Below are 20,334 nucleotides of genomic sequence, written 5' to 3' on the forward strand. Positions count from 1 at the left end.
TTTACTGCCTATATTTTACTGTGGCTATACTCCTTTATGCTTTGCTATCATTTTTTTTTCTCCTGCAATAAATGTAACCAAGCTACAGAAGCTACAGAAACACAGAAGAGACAAAATCCTCCATTACTTCTGTCTCTTTTTATTGCACCCTTGCCTGAACTACTTAAATAATAGTCAGTCAGTCTCACCTGCAAACATATTTTCAATAGATTTCCAAAAATACCCCATCTCCTGCCCTTTTCAAGAGATCCTGTGTTTCTTCCTACTCTTCTGGAATGCTGAGCTAATCCTCCTGCTGTTGGAAGGAGCACACGGCTACTGTTCCCAGCCCTGGAGGTGTTGAACAGTGCTGGCTGGCTCAGCAGAGTTGGCACCGATCAGCAGCCATGGGATCACAATATCAGACCTCTGGGTCTTCAGTAAAAACCAGCTGAGCCCTGCCCTGGACAGTCACCAGTGAAAGCAAAGCACCTGGCACTCAAGTGCTGAACACTTGAAATGCAAATACTCCCTATTAAACACATTACACATCTGTTCTACAATTAACATCCTAGAAGACTTTTAAAAATTATTTTTCAAGCCATTTTTCTTTTACTGCTATAAAGATCAAAAGCAAGAGCCACTATCTTCTTGATTACCTAAAATGCCTCTACTCAGTGACCAGCAGCCCTGATAGGGGCTGTGATTAGACACCAATTCCTCAAAGAGAGAGGACAGCAGTACACAGATACAATACCAGGAATACAACAAACTCTGGCCACGGCAAACAATTTTACAATTGTTCTTCACAGTCTATCATTACAGACAGTCACTGCAAATGAAATCCTTTCACTTCAGTTACGTTAGCCAGCTCTAAGTCAATGACCACAAGTTTCCTTTCTCCTGCCAGAGGCACAACTCAAGCCCACTTTTTCTTGAATAAAAAAAGGACTAGTTGTCTGGTTTACACATTTTTCCTTTTGGACTATGCTTGAGCTCACAGAACCCTATACTGCCCCACAACATAAATAACAGTTCCTCCTGTGGCATGTTCTTGCTGTCTTCCAAAGGAAAAAAAAGGTAGTAGGCATAAGAAAAGCAGAGGACTCGGTGACAGCACATCTGCACGAACACCTGCTCTCCTCTCACAGCCCTCTCCGCCGTCAGATGTCTGCCGTCTACTGTTCACAAACCAGCATGACCTCAGGAGCCACAGAAATCCCAAAAGCTTTTCTCAGCAGTGCCTCTTGAAAGCATTAATCAAGTTTCTAGAAACCACTTCAATGCTACCACAATAAATCCACCACCCTTAAAGCCATCAGGGAGTTTCTCTTAGCGCTAGAAGGAAGCCATGCAGAGTACAAAACACTGCAAACACTTCAGGAGCTGAGGAGACCAGTCTCTGTGAGACTGACAGTGCTCAGTCCTAAAATAAGCTAAATTTTCCATAGTCACATGCACACAGAGCAAAAGTTTAAGTAAATAGGAGACCTATAGGTGAGTCCCAAAGGTCAACTGACTCGGGCTCAGCAAGTTATTTATTCTTCTCCATATCCTAGAGGGAAAAGGAACAAGCAAACTACTGTGACAGAGTAGGAATGGTTCCTAACCGCAGTCTATAACATAAGGCTATATGGTGATGTACAATTTATGTCTGTTACTGTACCTGAGGCGGGGCCCTCATCCCATTCTTCAGATCTCCTAAATCGATTTGCTGTAAATCCCATGCAGACATTTACTCCAAAGGCAAAAGCAAATAAGGATATAACCTGCAAAAGTAAAACAGCAAAGTAAGCAAACTGTGTAAGAAGAAGGACTTTTGCACTAAGAGCATTATGCATAAAGGGCAGAGATGGTCCTCAGTACATTGGAGCTCCCTAGTACTGCAGTTCCCATCACTGGAGCAGCAGCTGACAGCGTCACCGTTGGAGAGTAACACAAACCAGAAGGGGTTTATGAATAAAACATCTCTTTCTGCAGCTGAAACGCTCCTTTTTGTAGGAACTTATTCAGGAGAGACGGGCTACTCCTCCTCTAAAAGCAAACAGGCTCCTCTCCTCTCCTACCTGGTGCGAGTGGACGCAGCCCTGCTTAGCCATACCAGGGAATTCTTGAAAAGCCTGCGCCGCACTGTCGCCTTTTTTTATAGTGAGCGCAGAGCTGTTTGCTCGGGGAGTTCAGGCTATTAGCTACGAGTAATCCCACCTGGTGAGGTTGACAGGCTCGTGTGATTTGTCCAGGGGGTGATTTCATCATGTTTCACTCACAAATCGCAGCTCCGAGTGCAAGAAGCTCCAGGCATCATCGCTCGCTGCGCCCTCCCCCAGACGCGCACCCGCGGCTTTTATGTGGTTTCCTCTGGCAGCGCGGGGCTCGCTTGTGCCGCTGCGGCCAGGGGCTGCTCCTGCTCGTTTTATTCTCCTCGCGAAAGTAACACGCCTAAAAGAGGAACCAAATGGGGCTCCATCTGGCTCAGAGAAGGAGCAGGGGAAGCTGGCTGGGGCTGCGAGGTGCAGATCTGGCGCTGCCAGCCCCAGGACTGCCCCGGCCGTGCCAGGTGAGCAGCCGGGCTCGGCCCGGGCGGGTCCGGCTCCTTCCCCGCGGCTGCTCCCGGCTCCTCGCCGCCCTTCTTTCTCCTGCTGCTGCGGCAGGGCAAGGCTCGTATCGATGGAAACACAAGCAGTTTCATCTGAATAGCTGGAAACTCCAGACTTCCAGAAAGGAAGGGAAGTGACACGTTCCCTCTGCCCCACATTTCCCCATTTTCATCACCAGAAAACTTGGCTGTTTGGATAAGCGCTTTTATTTACAAAGCAAATGATAATGCTGAACAGAATTACGGTTCAAATCAGTGGCTTAAATATTATTTGCCAAAGCAAATTATTTACCACTGTAGTTTGCCACTATTTTTTCTCTGATGAAAGCTTCTTTCATGCAAGTGTTTACTAACAATTACATTTAAAGGGACAGAGTCAAGGTTTGTAAGCCCTCGGGTGGACTGAGCTTCCCCTGGGACCTGTCCCATATTCTATACTGGCATAGAAAGACACAGTACAGTTTTCTTTAAAATATTTTGCAGTATTAAAGACATACAATTTTGAACTTTGTTTAGAGGTAACTTTTACCTGCTGAAATAACTCCCCTACCGTGTAGCTTTACAGGAGAATCTAAAAATCCCTCCTCTTTGCTGCCCAAGTGTCAGCCTGCCAGCCTTTAGAACCTGAGCCTTTTTTATGCAGTTTCTTAACTGAAAGTGGCTCCATTGTGCAGCTGCAACTTTGCATTGCAAGGCTCAAGGCAATGTAATTAGCTTGAAAATTCCAACACGAGGACATTGTATTCATTTTCCTTTCACAAACTGAGACTATGTATTCAAGACCGATCTTCTAATGTTCACTTTATCACTAACTGGGCTGAAAAAAAAAAAAAAAAAAAAAAAGGTTGCAATGGGCACTATTTTTCCAGCAAGAAGCTGTGCATAGAGGTCTAAAGAAAAGTAATCATCAAAAGTTTTACTAGCTGTTCCTATAAAACTCTTCACCCTTAGCCTCTGGTATATCCTGTGGTTAAACAACTTCATCCCAAAACACTAGGTAAGTACAGCAGTGTATGTCCACAGCAAAAGGGAAACCTAAAGTGTCACAAATGGAATTGCCCAACAGTATTGCCGACATATCTTAGCTAATGAAGTTTATGGTTTCAGAGCAATATATGGGAATCAGCAGCCCGAAGCTCTCCTCCAGGCTAGGACCTTCAGATTACAAAGGGACCGAGGCAAAACACAATGGACTTTTCAAATCAGGTGGTCAATTTTGAGTGCTCAAACCAATACCTGGAGTCTCTGAGATGCTCTCAATTTTAGAACCTTTGCTGTTCCTGCGTATCTTCCTAACACACAAGTCCTCAGTTTTTTTGAAAGAAAGTTCCTACATATATTAAAAATGACCATTCAGAAAAAAAACCCTTAACAAATAAAACAAAAAAATACAGCATTATGAAATGACTTCTACAGATTTAAACATACATACATATTTCATTCTTCCATTCATATAACATCTCTGGAGCTTGCAAATTTCACAATTTTACATAAATGGAAGAGCTTATTTTATGTTTCCTAGTCCATGTTACAAGTATATTAAATTAATTAAGCTCCTTTGTAATGTCCTTTAGAACTATAGATGATTACACTGAAATGGCTAATATTTTTCATCTGTGTTATGTAAGACATTTTCTAGTAGCTCTGAACTGAACACAGTCAGATGCACAATGCTCTTTTTATCACAAGGATTGTGCCTGAAGCTATCCCACAGATTCAAAAGGAACTTATTAGCATAAACAATGTCTAATGATTTCGTTCAGGAAAAATTTCACTGTTTGGATCAGTGGCAACTAATTTTTCAGCAACTAATTGCCATTTTATTAATCAGAAAAGAAAGGACTAAAGCTGAAATAATATATTCCTGGACCACGAATTCAGCAAATCAGTGGAAGTTTTAAGGCTCAAACGAAACACGTTAAAAAAGAATTTTAAGAAGATCATCAGGATATGAAATGCCTCTTCCCCAGTTTTTGTGCATAAAAATTGGCCTTTGGCTTTTCAGGCTTGTATGATTTCACCGATTATTTAACACGGGATGCAAAGCTTACAACGAGGCACCAGATGGCGCCTCACAGGAGACGTTCGTGCTGTGCCATTTCCAGTTACAAACATTCAGAGTCACAGAATCGTTTAAGTTGGAAAAAAGCATTAAGATCACTGAGTCCAAACCCATGTCCACCACTAAACCACGTCCCTAAGTGCCACACCTAAACGTCTTTTAAATACCTCCAGGGATAGTGACTCCACCAGCTTCCCTGGGCAGTTTGACAACAATTTCTGTGAAGAAATTTTTCCTAATAACCAGTCTAAACCTCCCTTGCTACAAGCTGAGGCCATTTTGTCTCATCCTATTATGTGTTACTTGGAAGAAGAGAACAAACTCCACCTGGCTGCAGCCTCCTTTCAGGCAGTTGTAAATAGTGATAAGGTCTTCCCTGAGCCTCCCTTTCTTCAGGCTAAACAGCCCCACCTCCCTCAGTTTCTCCTCATCTGTGCTCCAGACCCTCCTCAGCTCCATTTCCCTCCTCTGGACATGATCCAGCTCCTCAATGTCCTTTTTGAAGTGAGGGGCTCAGAAGTGAGCTCAGGATTCAAGGTGCAGCCTCCCCAGTGCCAGGTCACTGCCCTGCTGGCCACAGTTTCTGATCCAGGCCAGGATGCCTTGGCTACCTGGGCAGACACTGGCTCATGTTCAGCCACTGCTGATTGCTCTCCCAGGTCCTTTTCTGCTGGGCAACAAACTGACTGAAGGTGCCCTCAACCCCCTTGTCCAGGTCATCATTAAAGATATTAAACATAATGACCCCAGTACTGAGCCTTGGAGACTGGACACCAACTGGATTTAACTCTCTGGGCCCAGCCATCCAGCCAGTTTTTTAATCCAGTGAAGATGGTTCCCATCCAGCTCGTGAATAGCCAATTTCTCCAGAAGAATGCTATGAGAAGTGGTATCAAAGGCTCCTCCAGAGTGTTAATATAAGCAAGGCAGTCTTACATAAACTCGTTTTTCTTGAGCAGTTTTTCTCATGAGAAAAGGAATGCAGAGAAATCGAGTATACTGGCTGAGTCAGAGGTTGGGGATGGAGTGGACGCCAATAAAATGAGCCTTTTTAGCTACTCCAGTCAACTTTGCCCTGGATGCTGGATGCATGGAGTGACTGGGGCACCAGGGTGAAAGCCTCCAGTAGGGTTGACAGCAACATGAAAGACAGAAAGGTGACTGACTTCTCTCTCTATAGTGCTTCAGAGCTCTCATCCTCCCAAACACAGCATCCACATATAGTTGTGGCCAAGAAAAACAGTCAGTTGAGTGCACAAAATAGCAATTTCAAGGAACAAAACCTTTGGACAAACCATAGAAATTCAGATTGTATCCACATCAGTCATATTCAGGTACGAGCACTGGGAAACCAAATGAACTTCCAACAGCCAGAGTGAACATGGGAAAAGTTGAGAACCTTACTGAAGACACCCTGAGTCTTAACAAAGTTAGAGGCACAACATATCAAGTAGAACTGATTCCTGTGTATAAAGGACTTTAAACCACATTTTTATTACAGACTCGGAGAATTATTAAAGTTGTAAGGGACCACTGGAAGTCATCTAGTCCAGCCTCCCTAATCAAACAGGATTCCCTAGAGCACATTTCTAAGGATGGTGAATATATCCAGAGAAGGAGACTCCACAGCCTCTCTGGGCAGCTTTTTCCAGCTTGCTCCAGTCACTCTTACAGTAAGTTCCTCCTCATATTCAGGTGGAACTTCAGAAGGCACAGGACTGACTGCCAAGGAGCTGCACCACTATGCCCTCTGCTACCCCATGAGCTTGGGGAGACCCACAAACCAGGCTGTGCTCACATGAAAGTACAGCCTCCTCACCGCAGTTTCTCAAAACACCACCAGTCTTCAATTATCTGTCTGCTCATCACTGCCCCGAGGGGAATGGTATGCAAATGATAGTGCCTGGTGCCCTGGAGGGCTGTGCTGAGGATGACTTTCTTGGCCAAAAAGGCCCATAAAGCAGTGCCAGACCTTCAGGGACAATCATGGACAAATTAAAGTCTTCAGAATTGCAGTTTGCTGCAGCCCAGCCCCTGAAGCATGAAGTGCCTTAGGCAGATATAGGCCCATCAACATTTCTGAGCATCCTATATAAGGCCTGCAGGGTTCACAGGGCTGGGGGGGAGCACCCATATACAGCCAAAACTCACTGAGTACCACCAGCTCAGCACGTCGACCAGCAAACCATGTTGCACCCCTCCTCACCTCACCTCACACCCCTCCTCACCTCACCTCACCTCACCCTCATGTACGTGTCCTGCTCAAAATAGGGACAGTGGGTTCATGCCTGGCTGAAACTGAGTCCCTCTCTCTGCTTTACTTATGTAAAACATTTGTATACTCACTGGGATAACGACTGAAAAGCTGGTGAACATCCTGGTGAGAAAAAGGAGGACATAATGCAGTAGAGGAATAAATTTTCTCACACCCCACATCAGATACAACAGCTTCAGTGGTTCAGTGAGGACTGTGGGTTTGGTGACAGCACTGCAGCTCTAGAAGCTGCCTATGATGCCTGTGGAGGGTTGTTAGCCCAAGTGCACCCTCCACACACAATCACCATTTGTGGTGGCATACAGGCAGAACAAGGTTCACAAGCAAGGTTATGTCTTTTAGCAGGAGAGCTAGGTCAGCTGGAAAGAGGAGAGTTTTCAGTGACCTGGAGAAATCTTTGGGTGCCTGAATGCTCGTCTCTCTCCCAGCAGTACCACAACTAATCCACCACCCACTCCAAGGTAGGGTATTAGTCTGTGAGCCATACACCACAGCAGTAGCGTTTACACCAGTCCCATATCTCTGCCTTCCTCATCTTCAAAGAAACTAACATATACCAAATTCAATTCCTGGACAATATCGCTATTATGAAGCAGCTCAAGCACTTCACTAAAATGCACTGAGAATTGTATTTCTTAAGATAGTCATATATAAAAATTCTAGCAACTGCAAATAAAAACTGTCCTGTGATGAAACAGGGAGAATACGGAGGAGTGAAACATGGAGCCACAGGGCCCATATGTGCTTTTAGCACAGCCCATAAAAGCTGTGTATTCAAGTCCCCACTCTTGTTTTCCAGTGCTTGATATGGGTGTCATAGGAACCCATTAACAGCTTTACGTCGGTCTTTTTCAAAGAGCTGTAAATTTCAGTGGTGTGAAATCCACCCGCCTACCCCCCAGACAGCAGTCTGGAGGTTTCAAGGGCCTTGCATATGTCACATACAATCACTGTTAATTTATTTGAATTTTACAAGTGATACAACCTATTACATCCCACAAAAACCGTAGCCTCTTTAAAATAATTAATTGAAGGTAAATGAGAAAAAAAAAAACCAACCAAAACAGAAATTAACAAACAACAGTGAAAAAAGCTAAAAAAACCCCAAAACAAAACAAAAAAAAAAAACCCCAACAAACCCACAAGGATGGGAAAGCTACTTAAAGATGTAAAAAGCAGGTTTTCTAGACTTCAAATAATATTTCCAGTTTCTTTTTCTAATTTCTATGTACATCCTTTACCATGTTCAAACCTTTCTCAGTAAATATTAGCTTTGAATCTCCTGGGTATATAAAACTTCTTGTGGGGACTTCTACAATAACCCTGTAACATATCTCTCTGACTTGATTACATTTACCCTCAGCTCAAACTCTATTTTGGCACATTTTCAAGGTCAAGATTTGGATATGATTAAAAAATTTCCAAGTGCTAGTCTCTCCCCTACAAGTAAAATGTGGATATAATTAATACTGTTTACTTTGTTTTCTTTGCAAACAAGAGTTTCTGTTTGTTTGAAGTATTTTTTCATGTTTTCAGCACTTGGATCAAAAAAGAAATATTTTAATTAATATCTTTCTCCTAGTTAATCTTAAAAAAAAAAAAACACTGATATTTTCAAAACAGAAAAATCTTATTTGATTTCAGTTTAAAGAGATATGTCACTAGGCATATTGTTCTCAACTTGCCTGAAGCTGAGGCTTTTTTTGCAGCATCAGTACTTCTGCAGAAAGATCAAAGTGGGGTCAGGCTGGAGACAGGGGATTCCCACACAAGTAGGGACATAGCTTCAGGTGGGCACATTTTCCTCCTGGTTTTACGTATATCAAGCATCTAAGGCTGAAGAATTTGCTGCTCTTATGGTGATGTGTGTTTCCACCTAAAGCTTTTTTTTGGCATGGTGAATAAATGCATAAACATAGAACAGACCGTGGCAGTGTTACAGTTAAGACAACAACAACAAAAAAAGCTGAGGGCCTTCTGGGGTTTGAACCTCCTTCACATGAGAATGAGCCTGACTCAAGCAGATCTATTTGCATAAGGACAGCAGGTCTACACCACTAAATCAGTCCAACACAAAGAGAAGGAAATCGTGAAGAAATTAGGACAGCTGATGAAGAAGAGATGTCCTCTTAAAGAGAAAAAACAATTATTAAATGATGCCTAAATTGCCTGACCTGATTCAAGGGGCACATGAACATTTCTGTGGCAGAATATACAACAGGAACTGTCCAGGCTTTTGTTCATAGAAAATTGCATAAAATGGGGACAGAGCTAACATGTTAATAAACTTAATACCATCTGCATCCCTTTTTTGGATGTACTGATTTATCTCATACTTGAAAGACACATCTTTCAAAGCTATCCCTAGCTGTTGAGAGGGGTGAGATATTTCCACATCTTGGAAATAACTGGCTTTTCTGGCCTTTTCCTTCAGAACAGAAATAAACCCAGCAAATAGAATCCAGATACTTAATATCTACCACCACTCCTAGCAGACTGGCAACTCTTCCATCCTCTCACCCCAACCATTTCTAGAGATACGCTGCAAATCAAAACAGGTTAAAAACTTCCCTTCCTTTGCCAGGTTTTACAGTTGGATGAGTTTCCAGCCTGTCTCAGCCCTGGCAGCAGAGGCTCGGTGAGCTGCAGACTGAGCTGGGCCGGGTAACTGAGGAGCATCCGTGGGCAGGGGGGCGGGAGGGGGCAGGGACAAGCTCTGTGTCCCCCCACTGCCCCTGCTCCCAGGGGAGCGGTGTCACTGCTGCATTCACTGCACACCCTGCATTTCTTAACAGGCATCTGCTGCTGCCTGCTGTAATGGCAAAGCACAAAAGCATAAAACAATCGCATCTTGCTTTTTGGGTCATTTTGGACAGATGGGCCACTTTCCAAGCATCACAAATTTTCCTAAGTTGAAACATGTCACCACAAGTTCACTTGAAGGTCACATTTTTTTTTCTGATTTCAGCCGAGTGCAAAGATGACAAATGTAAGTACAAAGGGGAAAACATCCTGTTGGAACAGTACTCCCTGTTTTCTACGGGTGAGAAAAGTATAGGCAACATTTCAACAACTAAACAATGTGATCCATTGCTGAATGATTGTTTTTAAAACCCATATCATAATGTGTAACTGAATAAATTTCAAAGTCTGCAGGAATGCAATATAAAAATAATGAAGAAAAATGCTAGTAATCAAAACTATGCAACTCTGCATTGGTTTGCATAAGGATTATCAGGGGGTTTTAGGCAAATACTTTTTTCACTTTCTCAGCATAAAACTTTGGAAAGGAATAAAGTGTTTTTTCTAATGGATTAAACAAGTAAACTGCAGGGAAACTCAGGTCACTTAAATATTAATAAACTTCTTCATTATTTTAAAGCAAATAATCTTACTGAGTTAAGCTTTGTTTAAGTCATATTTTGTTGGTTTTTTTTTATTTAGCAAAACAAGACTTTCAGAAAGAAACAATTCATTGGTTTAGTGATTGCTGACTGCTGTAGACCAACAGCAGCTCTGCTCTGCTCAGCCTTCGAGAAGGCTCCCTGCCCTGGTAAATGTCCTTTTCACAACAGACTAGACTGAAACTAGCTTAAAATTATACTTGTTGAAGGTTTCCATGGCAGAGACAGATGTTCTGGGCATCCACAGAGAGCCTGCAAAATTATATATTATCTTTTCACTGTCCATGGCTAACCCTTCTCCAAGACGCTGAAACCAAACAGCTTTGATGACAACACATGATCCAACCCATGTAAAAAAGATTTGAGTAAACTACTGCTGTGGTGAAGAGAGCAGGGACATCTTCACCAGCTGCAGGGAGGGCCTCCAGCGCCTGCTGTCCCTGCGCAGATGTGCAAGCCCATTGTGTAAGGGCAGGTGGAAGTACAGTCAGACTGAGGAGAGAAGGCACGGGGAGAGGCATGGGAAACTTTCTGAGAAGTGGCAGATTCAACACACAAACCAGACTCGATGCTGCCAACAGCAACTGCCAGGACAGCGCAGTAGATGAAGGGTGCCCAATATCCAATGCTGTCACAGCTGTCTCCTGCCATCTGTGGGGAATGCTGAGCCGGCTTGGCAGAGCAATGGGAGGGCAGAAAACCACATCTGAGTGTTGAGCATGAAAAGGGACAAAACATCTTAGGAGAACAGAGCTTTGGAGATTCCAAAAGGGAATCTCCTTCTTGTTCCTGCTGTTGTGAGGATTGGAAGGGGAAAAACATCCTTGTGATCTCTACCCTATTGCTAATGCCCTTTCAGTTGTACTCTACTGCACAAGTCCATATAATGATATGCTAGAGAATGTCAAAACAGAATGGCATATTTAGGTGCACTGAATTTATATAGTCAAGCACAAAAGTCCTGGGTCAAATATTCTGCTTTTGGACTTGGCAGCCAACTGAGACTGGGACCCTTCAGGTTGTTTCCTGTAAGTGAGGACTTAGATTCTCTGGTAGAATCCTGGTTACAAGGAATATACAAAGAAATGCTCTCTCAAATGAAGGGTCATCAGCTCCAAGGGAATTTCACCCCATCTTACGGCATTCACTCTGTCCAAGCTGGAGGGATGATCTTTTCTGGGATTTGCCTTTACTGCCACTTTAGCTGCTCAGTCTCAGCATGGAAAGAAATAAAAACAGGCATTTATGGGTGATGGCATCTTAATTATTTCCAAAATATTGTTTCATCAGTACATTTTCTCTTACCCTCATAATGACCATATTTTCATTCACTGGATGTCCAGTCTATATCTATATCTATATCTATATCTATATCTATATCTATATCTATATCTATATCTATATCTATATCTATATCTATATCTATATCTATATCTATATCTATATCTATATCTATATCTATATCTATATCTATATCTATATTTATAGTTATAGTTATAGTTATAGTTATAGTTATAGTTATAGTTATAGTTATAGTTATAGTTATAGTTATAGTTATAGTTATAGTTATATTTATTTATATATATTTATATTTATATTTATATTTATATTTATATTTATATTTATATTTATATTTATATTTATATTTATATTTATAGGTGTTTATGATTGTCCCAGCCAAATTCATTGTGGGTGTGCAAAGAGCTTTTGAGGAATGCCTGAAATGACTGAAGCCATTCCTCTCTTCTAGTGTCACCTGGCACAAGTACCAGATTGCAGCCACAAACTCCTACTCTTCTTTCTCCAAAGATGGCTGAACCAAGCCATGTTTTCTCTTTATCTAGCCTGTGAAGTCTCTAAGTATTGCACTGATACAGATGAGTGCCAGTTCCCACTATCTCGCTCACATCTGAGGCCAATGCTGACACACCAAACCATGGGCTGGTGCAGCTGGAGGGCCACTGATTTGTTACAGTCCTTGCAGTTGCAATCACAGTTTCCCTGTCCTCTGGCAGCTCCAGCATTGAATTTGGTGCAGGGCTGATCCCCCTTTGCTGTTGCCACAACACAGGTTCCTCACCACCATCCTGTTGCAGCTCCAAAAACCCTTGTCCCATTCCCCCTTTGTCCTGTCACTGGCCAGAAAAGGTTTTCAAGTTGCCACATTCATCAACAGCACCAGGGACATACAGCTAATGCTACTTAAAATATTTTTCAGCAGGGCAAAATACACGGCAATAGGTTCAAATTCACAAATGTCCTGTGAATAGTAACTCCTGCCTTGGAATTCACTTCAGCATCTTTGTCCTCTTTTCTTGCTATTTGTCATGAATGCTGGTGCATCCTGCTGCACCGAAATCTCCTACCTCAAGGACTAAATTAGGCAGTCTGGGGCAATTCTGCAGAGCCCAGTTGCTGTAGTCAACTAATTGAAAATTTAGGGTTTCGGATGAGGTGTCCCTGGGCTGTATTCCTCCCCTCTACTTTGTTATGCTGTTTGCAAAACAGCTGAGGGTAGTTCCAATCCTGTCCCAGGTTTGCACAGGGCTCTCTCTAAAACCTAGAGTGATTCCCTGGATGGATGTCTGGGAACTTGTGCTGGCTAAGTGCATGTGTAGCCTGGCAGCCTCAGCAGCTCATCCTGCCATGTCCTGGCAGCCACCTCCACTGCCACAGGTGCCAGTGTAGAGCCAGAAGCTTGAAATTTGGCATAGATCAAGAAACCTGCATGAACAAAGCATTATTACTCAGGAAAGTCCATACACCCAAAGTTGCTTGAGCATCATAGGTATGAGAGGCAGGACCTCAGCTGAACATGCCATTAACAACAAGCAGCAGGGAACAGAAATCTGTGAAGGTAATAAAATATGACATTTCAGTGAGGGGAATGGGAACCATCTCCTGCAGCTGCTGCAGGAGGGAGGACTTCAGGAGAAAAATGGCAGGAACAACCCTGGTCGTGTCCCACCAGTGGTGTTTCTGCAGATGTCTACATCAGATGACATGGAAAGAAAAAAATAGGTTATAAATATAGGTTTTCAAGAACTCTTCAAAATAAAAAAAGGAAGATAAAACTGGTGAAGAGCTAAGTGACAGCAAAGCCAGAGAAGTCTTCAAAACTAGAAGGCTTTTAGGTTAAAATCTAACTAAAAAAATGCATGGAAGCAGAAGAAGAGAGGCGAGGATCCAGAAACAGGCGCAGCAGAGCGTTGTGTGGGGAGGCCGCGGCGGCCATGGGGCAGACACAGCCCGCCCACACAGGACAGGCTGAGGCACTCAGAGCCCTCGTGAGGCCTCGGGTAGAACAGAGCAGAATTGGGTAAAAAGCGCTGTGCAGGCAGTGCTGAGTGAGGGAGAAAGTGAGAGAAAAGCTCTACAGGCACCAAGGTCACCAAGGAAGGAGGGGAGAAGGTGCTGCAGCCAGCAGAAAATACCTTGGAGAAGCAGGTTTGCCCACGGGAAGGCCCCACAGGGCAGGAGGTGTGTGAGCAGGGAGCAGCAGAGAGGGACTCTTATGGACTGGTCATCCCCCAGTGCTGCCTGGGATCCTGGGGAGAGGTGGAGGAACCAGGAATGAAGAACTGGGAAAGGGGGAAAAAAAGGTGCTCTTTCAATTTTTAAATTTGCTTCCCTAAATCTATTTTAGATGGCAACAACTGAATTAATTTTTACCAAGTTGAGTCTGTTTTGCCCATGACACTAATTGGATAAGTGATCTCCCTCTCTTTATATTAATCCATGATATTTTCTACCCCTGCCTTGTTGAGGAATGAGAGTGGGCATCTGGCAGCCAGACGAGGCCAACCCAACACAGCTTCCTAGTAAAAATCTCTACAAGAAACTATGAAGTTAGATAAACAAAGGAGAAAGCTTTTGAACAAGACTTCTGAGTTACTTCACAAGAAAAACTGTATGTAAGGAGGGCATGAAGCCCCACAAAGAAAAGAAAAGAAAATGGTTGGCTAGAAACTGTGTTAGGGGAGCAGGTATCTGAGGACACAATCTCGCAGACATGGATGTAATCCAGCTGCAATAGGAGAAAAGTTCTGCCTGGCTTAGGGCAAGAGGACAGGAGCAGAGCATACCTGCTATTATCTGGTATTTGTAATCTCTTTTCATCCATTTTTTCACATGCAGCACTTTCAGCTAGAACTTCTATGCAATTCATCAGTTCAGTGTTTTGAAAAATGAAGATTTCTAGGACAAAAAAACATTTACCATGAATCTTTCTCATGGAATTTAAACAACTGTACACAATAGAAAAATAGTTCCCCAAAAGTAATAGAGCCAATATGCATTTATTTCTATATTTACAGGTTTTTTGTGTACCAAAGCAACAGTGACCTTGTTCTGTTTATTCCAACTGTGTGGAGGACACAGAGTTTCCTGGGTTTTGAGACAAAGAAAGTCTGTGAGATCATTTGGTCTGGCTCCCTACAAGCACAGTTGTCATCTCACCCAGTGATGAACACAGGAGAGGGTGCATCCCAGCTGGGCTGGTGTGGGTGGCATGGAGAGACCTGTGCTGGGAGGCTCAAAACCCCTCATCTAGCAAGGTGTGGCATAAGTCAAGGATGCTGTCAGATTTGTAAGCACCTGAAAAGCAGTTTGTGTTACTGGTGTGTCAACAATATCAGGTTTTGATGTGTTTCCATAAATGATCCATTAATCTGGGGAAGTGCCATAAATGAGCACTTCCAATAGCCCATGGGAATTTGGACAAGCCAGTGCTAGCTTCAGCACTGCCAGGAGCACTCATGCACCACTTCATTCATCTCTCACAAATATTCATTACCTCCACTTCCAGTTCAGCTAATGTCAAAGGATTCATTTGGCATCCTTTGGTAAAGGCTGCAGCGCAGGCACTGCTATGAACAGCTCCAGCTTTCAAGAATGATGCTAACATACCTTTAGCTGTCTGGCAAACTCAGCTGGCATCTTGGATGAATTATTGGGACTGTCCTTGCTGTAGTGACATTAAACTTATAGTTTAACCTTTATATTATAACCTCTGAAATAAGCTAAGATTCTGTAGAATAAATATTACTACACAAATGGAGCACTATTTTGTTTTCTTAACATCTTAAACAGGTCAGCCTCCTAGGAGGAAACATTTCTCCAGCCTTGCAGTTCATGAGAAGCTCTTTATTAAAAATGTCTCTATCTGTCCCTGAGTAGGTACAGCAGGTCTTCTGTGGGCAGCCAATCTTAGAGGCACAGTCACCTTTGCTTTCTTTTAGGTACAGGTAACCCCCAGTATCTCTCCCTATCCACCAGGCACAGCCACTGCTCTGGCAGCCCCCACCCACCTCCCCACAGGTCCAGTGGGGAGAGCTGGAGCACTCATGTAAACTTCAGGCAGAACTGACACCCTTGAAATGCCCTATTTCCCTGTTTTGTTTCTCATGGACAATTCAGCGTCCCAATTCCACTTGCAGAGCTCAGAGTTTCCATCACAGATGTGGTGGCAATAAGTAACAGTGTGCACAGCACTGACACATGCTGACAGGAAGCTTGCATAGATCAACAGAAGTTAAAAGCAACCAAAATCTAAGCAAATTAGAAGCAAAAGAAACTTGAAAGAAGGACCCAAGACTAATACTTCAAAATCAGAATAATCAAAATCATCATGAGTCCATTATGAGTAGAGGAACTGTGAGGCATGCCGTGTTTCATTGCTCCTTATCCAACTTGTCTCTCTAATCAGCACCTTACAGTTGTGGCATAAGGAGTTATGGGAAAAAAATACAAATACTTGAAGTATTTCTACCCTGATTAAAGAAATCCATATAGTTCCCCTGGAGAAAAAGGCTTAGGGAGAGGTACCTGTGACAGGAACTTTATTGAGACACATTGCCTTCAAGCCCAGAACTTTACTAGTGAAGCTCCAGACACCGGAAATTTTAATATAAATCAAAAGCCAAGTGATGTAGGAGTTCTAAACTCGTATTTATGTACTTGTATAATATTAATACTGTAGGAGGTAAATGTAAACAAAACACAAGATATTTGCTCATGTCTGTGCTGGATGCCAATTTTCATATTGCTGTAAGGTAAGAATATATATGAAAAACAGTTTATATTAAATAGGTTAAGAGAGGAGATATCTTCAGGAGGCAAAACAAGCTATACAAGAACTACTATGGTTTCTAAAATACATTTTCTTCTCTGTGCATTAAATAATATTTTCTCTTTTATTATGAATCAGGGGACTTTCAACATTATCCCTGAATGCATTTTGGAAGGACTTCCTACTTGCCAAATCCCAATCCGAGTTGCATTCTGCAAAACCACATTCGTGTCACTTCATTAGCTGATTTCGCTTGTAAATGATATTTACTTAAGGCTACTTTGGCAAGCCGGGAAAACACGCAGGGCAGAAGGGGAGTGCAGATGCTCCTACCGTACCAGCGGCTCTTTTCTCTCCATGACCGAAGCTCGGTGCGCAAAGTGCGGCTGGCGCGGCCGGGCGGATGCGCGGGGAATGTCCCGGGAGTCCGGGCCGGGAATGTCCCGGGAGTCGCGGGGAATGTCCCGGGAGGTCGTGGGGAATGTCCCGGGAGTCGCGGGGAATGTCCCGGGAGGTCGTGGGGAATGTCCCGGGAGTCGCGGGCAATGTCCCGGGAGGTCGCGGGGAATGTCCCGGGAGGTCGTGGGGAATGTCCCGGGAGGTCGCGGGGAATGTCCCGGGAGTCGCGGGGAATGTCCCGGGAGTCCGGGCGGGCTCGGGGCTGCCCGGCCCCGGTGCGGCTGAAGTCAGGGTGCAGCTGCCCCGGCAGGACAATGGCTCCATTGGCGGATAGCTGGGGGACAAAGGCGCTGCTTTCAGGGATGATTTTATATGCGTACATGTGACCTTTGCCTGAAATGGTTCTTTGGAAAGTGTCCCTGTCCTAAAGCTCTGCTTTCAAATGCAGAATTAATGCGCTTGCTTAATCTGTCCTTTTTATTTCCTATTTTATTTTGTGCCGCAGATGCCTCAGAAGAGGTCAAGTGCAGATAACAAGGTGGTGCTGAGCTTTTTCTCATCATTTAATAGAGCTATTCAGTAACGGATAAGATTACTTTCTCCACTTTGCAAAGTCCTTCACCAGGATCTGCTGTCTGGAGTGCTTTTTCTGCTTTTAGGAATTTAATTACAGAGTACTCCAAAAGCAGAGTATCCCAATTTCCAATCCCATGCCTTGAATCAGCCTCCACTGGCTAGCACTTCCAAACACATCCAAGCTCAAGCCACCTTTGCTAGAGTGCATATAATTTTAAATCTGTGCATTCAGATAACAACAGCAAGGCCTATGGTTTTTTTGTGTTTTGGAATTACTTTTATTAAATTAAACTTACTAAATTTTATTAAATAATTTTTAATAAATAAATTTATTAAAATCGTGTTTATTTTAACTGTGATTTTTAAGTACTTTGAAAGCTTCTTACTTGAATAGGTATAAAATAGCGGCTGTCAATACACAGCATGCATGAAGTCCAAAGATTGTGCTAGCTGGAGGTGGAGGGGTGAAGACAGAATTTATCACCTTTGCCTTGGGATATGGCAGTGAATACTGCAGGTGAAGTGATGGGCCCTCAGAGGGATTATTTATTGGGTTACAGGGAAAGTTAATAGCAGTGTGACTCTCAGGTTAGCCATATTTTCCTTTATAAGATCTTGATTTTTGCTGTTTATTGCTCTGACAAACTTATATTTGCACCGACATTTTTGTGCTGAAAAGAGTTGGGAGTTTTTAATCTATTTTTAGTTTGCAGCAAAATACACTGAACATTTTTGAGATTAAAACAAAGAATGTATTCTTTTCTATACAAATGTTAACCAAAATTATCTGTCCTTTCCATAAACAGATCTCAGGCTTACATACCCTGGAGCAACAGACCAGATCTTGGGGACCAGGGAAGAATGGACTTTGTCAAATGAATACATTCATTCATTGCTACCAAATTCCCAACAAATTTTGCCAAGTTATAAATCTTTAAGAGATCTATGTGTATGCTGAGCACTGTGTGCAACTTGATTACACTTAATGGCTGAACTTTCTGGAGATCATCTTCTCTGGCTGCCTTTGAAGCCCTCACTGACCATGGGTCACCCTGCAGGTTTATTTCAAAGGAAAGGAATTTTAAAAGGTGCTCACAGTCCCAGCCAGGTCCAGGATTGTTGTCATGGCTCTCTGTCATACACCACTCCCTCAGCACAGTTGCACACACAGCCTGCATCTCTCCCACAAAAAGTATGCTGTAGAGCATACTGGGAAAGCAAATTAGTTGTGCTGAAATAAATCTCAGCCCAACCCTCCAAAAACCCCAAACCCCACTGTGAAATCTCCCCAACCATCCTCCCTGTTCCCTACAGCCCCTTCCTTCAACATCAGTCCTTCAAGAGAGAGAACATTGAAAAGGAGGATAAAATCAAAGCTTTGAGGAGCTATTGCATAGGTCCTGTCATAAATGAAACAGGGCTTCTGTTGGAAAGGCATCACAGAGCACCTGATAATGCACAGAGAACACAGAAGCTGACAGATTTCAAGTGTTTGAGGAATATTAAAATTTCAAGAATTTTATATACAAATCCAGTTAGAGTACTACAAGTAATGAATGCAAACAAATTAAAATATACATATATTCTGCAATATCTAAGCATAAAAGATCTGAGAAAAGGGAGCAAAAAAGTACCAGAGAAGAAGAAACAAACTAGCAAACACACAGATCTCCCCCTCACAGTAGTCTGTTCCCAACACTGTGCTCCCTAATAATTGCTTGGATCCCATGTGAAAAAAGATACATCTCACTTGCCTTAGAAGCTAATGTGCAGCCTGCCATGCCATAGACAACCTTTTAGCCCCATCTCACTTAAATATAATTTTCCTTTTTTTCATTGATTTTAGCTTGTCACTTTTAATTATTTGTTACACCATGAAAAAGAATCTATTCTACAGCAGAGGGGCTTAAACTTATTACAAGTGCTCTGCTGAATAAAGACATGTCTACATTATAAATTAAATTATTTCTCCATATTTATAGAGTTAATATATATTTGTATTTGGAGACAAGCACAAGCTTCCCTACTTAGTCTCACTTTAGCATGGTTTGCAGGAACTGGCAAGATTTAGCATTTCCTAATGTATTCATTGCACTCTTAAAATATTTTGGTCAATCTTTACAACAGTTTAACCCCACAACATTCTTGGTCATACAGCTACTCACTTTTGAGTCATACTCAATTAAAATAAATCTTAGGCAACTCTCACTCTGAAAGTATAAACACATTCAGGCTATTTAGCAAAACAGATGCTGTTGTCCCTAGGTGTCATGGGGAGCAGTGGGTATTGCTTCAGGTAATGCTTCCTCTGAATTGGCCACCTCAGTTCAAGCAGCAGCAGTGACCTGGGGCAGAGGGACACACAGTGATGGAAGTGGAAGCCAGTGCCTGTTCTGAAGGGCTTTGGGAATGAATTTCTACTCAAATCCATATAATTTTGAAATGTATGTGTATAAAGAGTTATTTAAGATCCCTAAAAGGTGATCTGTGCAGTGCCATCACCACTCTTTTACAGGCTGTGGCCATCATGCGTTTTCACAGAATCATAGAATGGTTTAGGTCAGAAGGGATTTTAAAACTTGTCTAGTGAGAAATTCCTTCCTAATATCCAATCTGCACCTGCCATCTTCCCGTTTGAAGCCTTTTCCCCTTGCCCTATCACTACATGCCCTTGTGAAATATCAAAGAGCCTCTCCCTGCAGCATACCCTCAGTGAGCTGTGATCAGAGATGTTGCATCTGCTTTCTGGATTTGGCTTTAGGCAGCAGCAAGGCACAGGTTGCTCAGATCAGCACTGCACTTGCACAAGTATAGCTGCAAGTAAGACATTTCAGACACCAAGGTCCTATTTTCATCATTGAAAACATCCAAAGTAATGAAAACAAAAGTGGTAACTTCCCCGACACACTGGGTTCGGATATCAGTATTCAGGAATTTGATTTTAAAACTAATGCATTGAGGAGAGTACTCACT

The 20,334-nt window shown here is 42.8% G+C and overlaps 1 protein-coding gene and 1 long non-coding RNA gene across 14 annotated transcripts in view; one reads left to right on the plus strand and one right to left on the minus strand.

Moving 5' to 3' along the window:
* ENPP2 (ectonucleotide pyrophosphatase/phosphodiesterase 2) overlaps nt 1-17,124 on the minus strand; it is a 71,580-nt gene extending 54,456 nt beyond the window's left edge. For 4 of the 13 annotated variants that reach the window (XM_072924954.1, XM_072924953.1, XM_072924952.1 and 1 more), the window contains exons 1-3: nt 16,946-17,124; nt 16,720-16,792; nt 1,646-1,748 (exon numbers count right to left, since the gene is read on the minus strand). In XM_072924954.1, the coding sequence (XP_072781055.1) occupies nt 1,646-1,748; nt 16,720-16,792; nt 16,946-17,109 (340 nt within the window). In that variant the 5' untranslated portion in view covers nt 17,110-17,124. Of the gene's footprint in view, nt 1-1,645; nt 1,749-1,845; nt 1,924-2,045; nt 2,603-16,719; nt 16,887-16,945 lie in introns of those variants that run through there. The other 9 variants (XM_041714050.2, XM_072924956.1, XM_041714054.2 and 6 more) reach the window with 7 other exon arrangements.
* On the plus strand, nt 16,778-17,040 carry LOC140682476 (uncharacterized). Its single transcript, XR_012054262.1, has 3 exons — nt 16,778-16,857; nt 16,901-16,943; nt 17,031-17,040. It is a non-coding gene; the product is annotated as an uncharacterized lncRNA (long non-coding RNA).
* Nucleotides 17,125-20,334: the final 3,210 nt, after the last annotated feature.

This window comes from Taeniopygia guttata, chromosome 2 (assembly GCF_048771995.1).
Source record: "Taeniopygia guttata chromosome 2, bTaeGut7.mat, whole genome shotgun sequence".
Lineage (NCBI taxonomy): Eukaryota > Metazoa > Chordata > Aves > Passeriformes > Estrildidae > Taeniopygia > Taeniopygia guttata.